At 50.1% G+C, this 10,157-nt stretch overlaps 2 protein-coding genes and 1 non-coding gene across 8 annotated transcripts in view; 2 read left to right on the top strand and 1 right to left on the bottom strand.

Annotated features, from left to right (window-relative positions):
- The first annotated feature begins 427 nt into the window (after window positions 1–427).
- LOC133065748 (small nucleolar RNA U109) lies at window positions 428–563 on the top strand. Its single transcript, XR_009695004.1, has one exon. It is a non-coding gene; the product is annotated as a small nucleolar RNA U109 (small nucleolar RNA).
- Window positions 564–1,297: 734 nt separating this feature from the next.
- Window positions 1,298–4,333, top strand: POMC (proopiomelanocortin). The gene is made up of 2 exons (XM_061156214.1): window positions 1,298–1,429; window positions 3,496–4,333. Exons 1-2 carry the CDS (start codon window positions 1,298–1,300, stop codon window positions 4,159–4,161), a joined length of 798 nt encoding a protein of 265 aa, XP_061012197.1. The 3' UTR covers window positions 4,162–4,333.
- A 1,731-nt stretch (window positions 4,334–6,064) lies between these two features.
- Window positions 6,065–10,157, bottom strand: part of EFR3B (EFR3 homolog B) — a 95,484-nt gene continuing 91,391 nt past the window's right edge. For all 6 annotated transcript variants that reach the window (XM_061154940.1, XM_061154941.1, XM_061154942.1 and 3 more), the window contains one exon: window positions 6,065–10,138. In XM_061154940.1, coding sequence (XP_061010923.1) covers window positions 10,033–10,138 — 106 coding nt within the window. In that variant the 3' untranslated portion in view covers window positions 6,065–10,032. The remainder of the gene's footprint in view (window positions 10,139–10,157) is intronic.

The raw sequence follows: 10,157 nt of genomic DNA, 5'->3' as shown, positions 1-10,157 counted from the left end.
GTGGCGTGCATGGTGACAGGGCTCAGGGTCATTTTGGAGGGAAGACCTTTGTGAGGGGTGGCAGGGCAGTGTGAAAGCTAGAGGGATGGGGAAAATGTTGGGAACAGCGGGCAAAAGGCAGCATTGATTCTCCATTTTACTGCATCTGGACCTCTTTAATTAAGCATCTGCCCAGTGGTGCTTCCTGATTTCTCTGAGAAAGTGTCTTTGGCAGGTGTTCATGATGTGATGCAGTTCTCTTCTGCTCTGTGTGATCATGTCCTTCCTTTCCACACCAACAGCATCTTCAAGTCCAGCTATTTCTTTTTTTTTTTTTTAAGTCCAGCTATTTCAGACTATATTTGAGAGACTCAGAGAACAAGAGGAGGTCTGACGTATATTGTATTCAGGAGATGAACCAGTTTTAAATGGGGGGTCTACTTTAAAAATAAATCTCCAAAATGTCTGCTTCTCATTCCTTTGGAAGCAGGAATACGTCCATAACATGCTACATTAAAAAAGGAGTTCTCAGGGCTGCCAACCTTCCAGTAGAGGTTGAGTAGTAGTATATTTCTCCTACATTAGAAAAAAATAAAATAAATAAATAAATAAATAAATCTCCAAAGTCACAGGGGTCTAGGAAATAGTAATTCCCTGAATGGTTTATGTACAGGACATCAAACTGGGTTGGCTGAGGTTTTGGCTCAGTTGGACAGAGGTTTCATTTGACATTATGCAAACCTACTATTCATAGGAAGTGGAGTTTCTGAGGAATGATAGAATCCTGGTGGAGAGGAGTAGACCATCTCGAGCAGGAGTTTCACAGTCGTTTGTCTTCCCCAAGTTACTCCTTGAATCTCGAGTGTTAGAACTTTAGTTTCCTGAAGATGGGGAAATAGAAAAGATCAGTGATGGAAACAAGATAACTTGGCCATACCGCATTGTGAAAAACTCAAGTCATTGTCTCTCTCTGGGTCTCAGTTTCCTTCTCTCTCAAATAAGGGGCCATACCAAATGACCCCTAAAATAGCTTCCAACCCTAACATCCTTTGGGGTCTAATTTTTAATAGGAGATAAAGGGAAATTTGTGCAGTTTACCCAGGTCCCACTGCCCTCCTATTACAACTCACACGACCACCCTGCACACCAACCTGCTCCTTGAGCTGCTCTTGTCCTCAAAAAGCCTTGAGCTCCACAAATGAGAGTATTGTTAATGTTGGCTCATGGTCCTTCCTGATGAGTGGCCAACATTGTTCTGCTCCTTGCAGGGGTCCCACTCATCTTGTTTGCCTCTGCAGAGCCTCAGCCAGCCTGGAAGATGCCGAGATTGTGCAGCAGTCGTTCGGGCGCCCTGCTGCTGGCCTTGCTGCTTCAGGCCTCCATGGAAGTGCGTGGTTGGTGCCTGGAGAGCAGCCAGTGTCAGGATCTCACCACGGAAAGTAACCTGCTGGTACGTGGGCTGTGGCCGCCATCTTGATTTGGGTTTCAAATGGTACTGGGGTGGGGACAGCACAAAAAAAGGAGCATGCAAAAGGAGAGATTCATTTTCAGAGATATGGGTAACTCAACCAAGGGTAGGAATAGACCTCTAGGGCGAAGTAAGAATTGGGCCAAGGAAGGGAGGAAGCAGCTTCAGGGAGATGGGTTTGGTCCATAATGTCTTCTTGATTATCTTTACTTCCTGCCTTGTCTTCTTGTAAAGAGATCCACTCCTTTTAAGCTATTTAGAGATAGTGCCATTAAAATAAACAATACTAATGATAGTAATAACCATAATTGCTCCCTCGATTGACCCTACCTATTCATTCCATCTTTTAGCCTTCAAATTATTCCTTTTTAGATAACCTCATATGGCTTTCCATTTCCATTCCATTTTACTTTCCTTTTATCTGCTACCAGTTACAAAGTCAGGAAGATAATATCACAAACCATCTCTAGAAGGAAAAACTCAGGTGCTATTTTCCACTAACTGGTGCCAAATGCCTTCTGCTTCTCAAGGACTGACCTTCTGCAGCCTTTCCATAGCATATAAAAGCCCTTTGTGCCAGGCTGGAACTCCCTCTGGGTCACCATAGCTTGTGTGTGTATTTGTTATTATTTATTTGTATTGGGAAGTATAAATGAGGAACAATACCAACTAAAGGCTACAAGAAACACTACTGATGGCCATGACTGAGTTCCATCCTACTGCCTGTACCTGCCTGGCGACGGTGGAATGCACATCACTACATTCTGTGTGTTTTGTCAGTAGAGAAGCTGAGTTAAGGTGGAAAAAGACTTTCTCAAAAACAGATCAGGTTGCATGTAGAATATAAAATAGAAGTAAAGAGCCTACAAATCCTGTGAGCTCTATTTCCGAGAGACCCAAGAGACTCTTGATTAAAGACACCCATTGCACAGTCTTTCCTGTTGAGAGCTCATCAGGGAAGAAGCACTGGCTGTGGTCAGAGTCTGGAGGTTCTAGTCCCAGTCCCAGTTCTGTCAATGGGCTGTGGAACCTTGCCAAGTTCCTTTCTCCTCTCTGAGAAATTGTGTATCATTATGTGTCCAGGGGAGAGGAGTATGAGATAATTTTTGTTTTCCACTGTTACTATTCTGCAGTGTTATAATTCTAAATTCCTGGAGTATGAAGTTCCCAACTCAACAGAGTGGGTGGGATCCTTCTTTTTCCTCCTTTGTTGTCCCAAGTAACTGAAAACTCAAGGCTGCAGCCCCAAGGTCATTTTCCTAAGCAAATGTGTGCCACAGTTGTCTAGTCACAGACATCAGACAGGGCTCCATGTACAGGACTCCATGACCCCTGCGATGGAAATAATCCTGATTTCCTATCCTTCCAGTTAGAAAGGCACAGGGAAGTGAGTCGCCCCCTCCCTAAGCTCACTGATGAGGCAAAGACAGGATCAGCTCGGAAGACCTGAAAGAACCAGAGCAAGTGCCAGATGGGTGTGGGCAAGTTTGAAGGGAGATGGCTAGGGGAGGGCATGAGGTAGGTTTGCAGACCACTGGGGTACGGCTGAGGCATTACTGAAACTACAGGCCCTGGAAGCCAGACTTGTCCCAAATTTCAACCCAAAGCCCTTCCCAGACTGGAACTCAACCATATTTATTTACTCACTATTCATTAAGTGCCGACAACTACCACCCACCTACCATTTATTGACGAATTCTTATATATCTGGCTTATAAAGTTTAGGACGTTTACACTACCCACAAAGCTACAACGCAAGTACACCATCGAGTGGGATGGGGATTTTGTTGTAACTGCCGGGTAGGGGTACCAGGAGCCCAGGGGACAAAAAAGGCGCTGTCCGAGCTGAGTCTCAGACGTCTGGGGATGCTCAGAGGTGGGAATGGGTAGATATCCTCCGCAGTTAGTCAGTGGGCTCAAGCGCCCAGGCGCCCAGTAACCCCCGCACGTGCGGAGGGAGTGGAGGGCGCAGGCGGCGCGCGTGAGGGGCGGGGGAACGCCGCGGCCCGGAGTGGGCGGGGCCTGACGCGCTCGCTGCTCTCCCGCAGGCGTGCATCCGGGCCTGCAAGCCCGACCTCTCGGCCGAGACGCCGGTGTTCCCCGGCAACGGCGACGAGCAGCCGCTGACTGAGAACCCCCGGAAGTACGTCATGGGCCACTTCCGCTGGGACCGCTTCGGCCGTCGGAACGGTAGCAGCAGCAGCAGCAGCGGATTTGGCGGCGCGGCCCAGAAGCGCGAGGAGGAAGTGGCGGTGGGCGAAGGCCCCGGGCCCCGCGGCGATGGCGCCGAGACGGGTCCGCGCGAGGACAAGCGTTCTTACTCCATGGAACACTTCCGCTGGGGCAAGCCGGTGGGCAAGAAGCGGCGCCCGGTGAAGGTGTACCCCAACGGTGCCGAGGACGAGTCGGCCCAGGCCTTTCCCCTCGAATTCAAGAGGGAGCTGACCGGGGAGAGGCTCGAGCAGGCGCGCGGCCCCGAGCCCCAGGCTGAGAGCGCAGCCGCCCGAGCTGAGCTGGAGTACGGCCTGGTGGCGGAGGCTGAGGCGGCCGAGAAGAAGGACGAGGGGCCCTATAAGATGGAACACTTCCGCTGGGGCAGCCCGCCCAAGGACAAGCGCTACGGCGGGTTCATGACCTCCGAGAAGAGCCTAACGCCCCTTGTCACGCTGTTCAAAAACGCCATCATCAAGAACGCCCACAAGAAGGGCCAGTGAGGGCGCAGCAGGCAGGGGTCTTTCTCCGCGGAAAGTTGACCCCGAAGGCCTCTCTTCTGCCCTCCTGCCGCCTCGCAGCCCGGGTGAGGACTCGCCTAGGCAGTGATGGCGCCAGGTCCCACCTCTTAAAGCTGTCTGTAGTTAAGAAATAAAACCTTTCAAGTTTCACGAATATTGACTGGGTGAATTAAAAACGCATATCCATCAAGTAAAGAGCAGCACATATTGGAGGGGCGATAGTGGTTTCCATGTGACTACGTGTTACTATGTTTCACAGGATATACTGAGAATCAAAGGAAAGGGAACTTCCTCCCCGCCCCTAGCAAATGGGTCTTCTAGGGGTCAAATAAGGTGTTGGTTCAGTGTGCTGCATTTCCCACTCGCCATTGAGTGCGAAAAGGCTGATCAGCCAGCTGATGATTCCTCCAAAAGACAGGGTTCTTCCTATTACCCTGGTTCCCACCTAAGTCCAAGAGCCAGTGAGACACAGATGAGCCCCAGCGGGAACTGGGAGGGCTCTGGGCCTGTGGTTAATGCCTGTGTGGATCTAGCGATCTGTGAGAACTTAGGCAAGTCTCTGAACTTCTCCAAAGTTTAGTTCTCTCATTCCTTCCTATTATGAGTGCTATGTGAGGGTTAATGAGAAACTGGAGAGGTCATCTGTTCATCACTGAGAGGCTAAGTGTGAAACCTGAGGATTGGTATGCGTTCAGATTTGACTGCTCTCCCAGGCTACCCTCAGATACTCTAAACACAGGGTCTCACCCACACAGACATATACCCATGGAGACACGTCTGTAGAAATAAAGTATGCACAGATGCTTCTTCCAGCCTCTGGGGCTTAAAATTGAAGTCTGTCTTGACCTGCTTGTCATGCCCAAGCTCCCTGTTCCCCAGGTTGCCCAGTTTCAGCCTTCTCTTCATGCTCAGGCCTCAACTAGCCTAATAGCTTCCTAACCAACTGGTATCCTGGTCTCCAGTTGCTTTTTCCCCAATCCATTGTACAAACTCTTCATATTAATGTATATATACAAAATCTTGCTTTCTCCACATTAGTTGGTTCAAGACACGATCACCCCACCGCCACTCTTCCATCAATTCCAAACAATTGGGCATGATACATACAAGGGCCCTTCTCTGTCAGTTTCACTCTCCTTACCAAACTTCACTTCCCTGGTTTTATCACTTTTTCCATCCTCCTCCATCTTCTGCCTGGAATTCTCCACCATTCCCCTCTATTTTGAATGTTACACTGTTTCCAACATGAATCCAGGCTCAAGTCCACTTCTGCTGGGAAAGATGGGATGTTTTGCAGCCTAGCCTGCTCATTTTCAGGGTTTCTGAAGTCAGCCCCTCTGCACTGGAGAGCATGCTGTCCAGCTCGGATGGCAAGTTTCTTACTGCACACACATATTGTGCTCTTTTCGTTCAAGGAAACTAAGCTCCACGAGGGCAGAGGCCAGGGGTCTTTAGGAGAAGGCAATGGCACCCCACTCTAGTACTCTTGCCTGGAAAATCCCATAGACGGAGGAGCCTGGTAGGCTGTAGTCCATGGGGTTGCTAAGAGTCGGACTCGACTGAGCGACTTCACTTTCACTTTTCACTTTTATGCATTGGAGAAGGAAATGGCAACCCACTCCAGTGTTCTTGCCTGGAGAATCCCAGGGACGGTGGAGCCTGGTGGGCTGCCATCTATGGGGTCGCACAGAGTCGGACACGACTGAAGCGACTTAGCAGCAGCAGCAGCAGCAGCATCCTTTCACTTACTCCCCTTCCGTTCAAGGCAAGTAAAGTAATGGTAGGTGGGGGTGGCTAAATGTCAGTGGTTAATGCTGGTGGTATTTTCAGATCCTGTTTGCATCTCAAAAAACCATTTACTTTAAAGAAATCAAATACACAACTGTGCAGTGACAACATTAACATTTATTTGAAAAGGGCACTGGGAATTCACAACTAATAGTCCCAAAGAATAATCTTGCTAAGAGTCCTTCTTCCTACACACTGAACACCCCCCACCCCCACCCCAATCCTCCTTCCCCTTCCTTCAAATTACTTTGATTCAATGAGTTCAAAATACAGAAAACTTCCACAGGCACTAATTCTGCACTCACATATAAATATATCAGCAGTTATATACAAACACTGTCAACTATGAACTACATTATACACACATGCACACGCATGGGCACACACACACTCAACCAGGTCATGAAGGTCTTAAGTGGACACAGACATGTTATAACGTATGAGTAACGCTGCAGCATTTGTGGATTTACAGCCCTGCACTCCACAGGCCAGAATCAACAGCCATGGAGGAAGAGCTCAAAAGGGGAAGGTGATGGGCTGGGGCCCCAAGTTCCCCTGAAGGAGAAAAGACTTGGTCAACCTAGTTGGTGATAAAAGACAGAATGGAAAACAGACCACAGAGCCGTCCCACAGGTCTGTGTCCCCTCCCCGCTCCCCCACTTGGCAGGCCGCACCATCACCGTTCTTCTGCAGACTTCAGTCCTAGGCTAGATTTGGGATAAGGGGCATTTTAACTAGAAGGTTTCTAGGGTCATGAGATGAAGAAGTAACACGCTGCCCTAAGCCTTCTCCCTGGACATAAGGCAGATATCTTGTTTCAGCACAACTTGCCTTTTCAGGCTCTATGGGTCCAGAGCATTGGGTGTGGCCTGCCTTGAGGAGCCTCCCTCCCTGTCTACCATCAAACTTAATATTCAGCCTAACAGCTCAGGTCTAGTCTTTTCCCATAAGCCCCAACTGGCCAGCTGCCATTTCATGGTCATGAAAAGGAATTGGGAGAAACAGCCTCACTTCTCAATGAGACACTTTCTACCCAGGGACAATGGAATAGTATCTGGAAGGTTTCCTGACCCAGGGGCCCCAAGTGAAGCCAAGAGGTCTGGCCTTTTAGGCATCAAAGCAACTGCAAGGCTGTTCTGATCCTTAAGCCAGTTGAAACATATCCTCTGGGACTGAGAACACCGGAGCAAAGGGCAGTGCCTCCTTGACCCTTGCACTTCAGGTACTTTAGATGGTCCCAGCCCTGCGTTTTCACTGCTCATTCGTCTATACTGATGCTTGAGGTGGAGGGCTGGACAGAGGAGAATGTCTGAGGACTTTTCTGTTTCTTCTTCTGATCCACCCAGGCTCCTTCTCTGGGGAGGAGGTGTTCAGAAGTCTAGAAATGACTTATTTCTGCTTTTCAGAAAGAGGAAAATGGGAACAGGCACAGGCCATGGTGGATCCCTTTGCAAGGAAAACCAGAAGGAGCCTCCAGGGTCACACTGGGGCTCTCCTCTCAGCTGCTTCTGACACACTCATGTGACTCAACCAAGTTCAGTGAATTTCCAAATCCCCAGTACATCTGTGCTACTGGGTTCTGTCAGCATTCGAGCCAATGGGCCCTACCCCTTGCCCATGAAGATGAGTCTTCAGTGGTTTGGGGGAGCAACTGGTTTGGATGGCTTTGTTAACTCAAAATCATAACACAGAAGGGTAGCAAAGAGGGCTGGTCACTTGACAGTGTCACTAGATCCCGTAGGGATTGGAAGGCAGGAAGAGTGATGCTAGGCTGAAGGCCTGGGTACCCGCCATCCTCTGCTTGCCTTCTCTTCCAGGGTTTGGGAGGGCCAGGGGAGGGTGAAGGAGACTGCTTAATTTATTATTGAATTGTTTGAATTAATGTTCATCTTAAACTTTCTGATTCCGAGGCGTCTTTGACTAGAAGCCAGATTCTACAGCACGTCAGCAGGCAAGCCAGTATTCCACTGAGTGTGACTTTAAATTGAAACTGAGAAGGCCACTCAAGACGCAGTCAGGTCTCCAAAAGCAGCACATCTCTGCTAGGCAGTGATGACATAGAAAGAAAGCTGTTTCAGACAGAGGAAACAGCAGTGGAGTGAAGACAGACATCCTGCACCTTTTCCTTCACTCTGTTCCCAGGGTGGGGATGAGGGAGAGACAGTAGACAGACCCGGAGGTCTCTGGTTCTGGGGCTGGCACTAGAAGGAGGCTCTAGGAAATGACTCCCATGTCCCAGAGCCAGGACCCCCAGGCAGGGCTCAGAGTACAGATGCCACGGGGTGGACCCCACAGTCAGAGAAGCATGAGAGAGAAACAGGGCCTCATGTCAAAGCCGAGCAGGAGAAGAGCCAGTGAAGACATGATTGTGGTTCAAGATTTAGATTTTCTCCAACATGTCTTCCAAAGGTTACTTGTCTTCAAGTTTGTTTCTAGTTATTTTAATCTTGTTTTCTTAATAAAGAGATATTAAAGTAAAGAGAGATCTCAGTCCATGCTTGTAAAGTTGGGTTGAGCATTAGCCAAAAGCCATAGCACAGAGCCAAAGGCCATGGTGGGAGCAGGGGCCAGCCCCCCTTGGCCCCAGAGTCATGTAGACCCTCTGCAAGTTGCAGGCTCACAGCACAGAGGCAGCGATCAAGGCAGGAAACTATAGGAATAAGGGTCAGACAGACCCCCTATCCAACAAGTTTACTGCACATGCAGTAAGAAACTACCTAGGTTCAGATTCTTCTGGTTTGGGCAAATATACCTCTCTGTTCTGATAACCCGGCTCTCACAGTGCACCTGTGCTGGGCCGTGCACAGGGGTGTGATCTGGGGGCCGGGGGGGGGGGGGGTTGTCGTCTCGAGAAGACTGCCCTCTCCTTAGCAGAAATGGCCTGCTTCTGACCCCACCCCACACTGTCTAAAACTGTACCCTCAAAAGGGGTTCCTTTGGGTCAAGAAATCTACTCACCCTCCCTCTTTTCAAAAGCAGTTTCTCCAGGGAGGAATCATTTGACCATTCTTCCCTTCTTGTGAGTCATATCAGCTCAAAAGTTACAGGAGGTTAGACTGAAAAAGAAGCAAAGGGCTACCCTGGGCCAGAGGGTGCTTCCCCAGGAAGAGGCCCAGGGAAGGTTCTGCCAGAGGTGGCTCACATTGGAATCTTCAGGAAGAAAGGCATCAAAGAGAGAGAATCAACTTGGGAGAACATTCCTCTGGACGAAGGAGGGGAGACGCTACAGATGGGGACAGACTTGCCCACTTCTGCCTGCTGCTTCCCTACAGGAGGCCAGCAGTTGGGGAGCAGCAGCCCTCTCTATCAGCAGCTTCATCCTCTGCTGCCCCCCACCCCCGTTATGGGGTGTCTATCCCAGCTCCTGTTATAAGGGCTCAATATTAACCAACATTAGAAAGAACCAAGGAAAGGCAACTGGCAGGGTGAGTCAGGGAATGGAAGAGACATCAAAGATTTGGAAGCCTTTGGTCCCTCAAATGGGGGAGGAGGAGGGGACGCTCTGGAGGAGATCAGCGCCCCGTTTTCCAGCTCCCACATGCCACAGCTTTGCAGGAGGAGCCAGCCTCGCTTCCTCCTTATCACGTCTTCAGCTTCCTGTGACCAACTGTCTCCATCTAGTTCCCTCCTGGGGGAATGGGAACTGTGCCGCTCCCTGCCCAAGATCCCCCCGCCCCTCCACTGTGAAAGCCATCACTCACTACATTAAGCACAGCTTCCTGGGACCTCAGCCTCTCTCTGCAGGACCTCCCCTCCACCCCCACCCCCTCACTTTTGGCCCCGGGCTGACACAGAGGAGGAGACAAAGGGCACAGGTGGTATGCTTATTGGCCCCAGAGGGGCAGGTGGCCGGATCTCCCACAGGGAAGACAAGGAGGAAGCGGGGAGGGGAGGGGCCCATCAGAGGTGAGGGGGCCCGGGGCTCCACCTTGCTTCACTGGGGAGGTGCTGCTGTCCAAGGTGCTTATTCTCTGAGATGCCAGTTAGATTTCCATGTCATAGGGATGGGCGTGAAAGCGAGCTCCTCCCTCATACCCTGCCCCTCAGAGAAGCGGTATCTTGAATTCAGTATACGCAGAGATCAGGAAACTTCATCTCATAGACAGGGATCGAGTGGTTCTGAGGCTGGCCATAGGCTGCAGTGATGGTTCCTGATGGGCTTGGAGGGGGTCTGGGGCAGAAACACAAGG

The sequence above is a fragment of the Dama dama genome, chromosome 11, assembly GCF_033118175.1.
Source record: "Dama dama isolate Ldn47 chromosome 11, ASM3311817v1, whole genome shotgun sequence".
Lineage (NCBI taxonomy): Eukaryota > Metazoa > Chordata > Mammalia > Artiodactyla > Cervidae > Dama > Dama dama.
This window is presented reverse-complemented; position numbering and strand designations above follow the sequence as displayed.

Coding starts and splice junctions, on each gene's coding strand:
- POMC (XM_061156214.1), top strand. CDS start 1,298: ATGCCGAGATTGTGCAGCAGTCGTTCGGGCGCCCTGCTGCTGGCCTTG. Junction 1,430..3,495: donor CCACGGAAAGTAACCTGCTG/GTACGTGGGCTG, acceptor GCTCTCCCGCAG/GCGTGCATCCGGGCCTGCAA.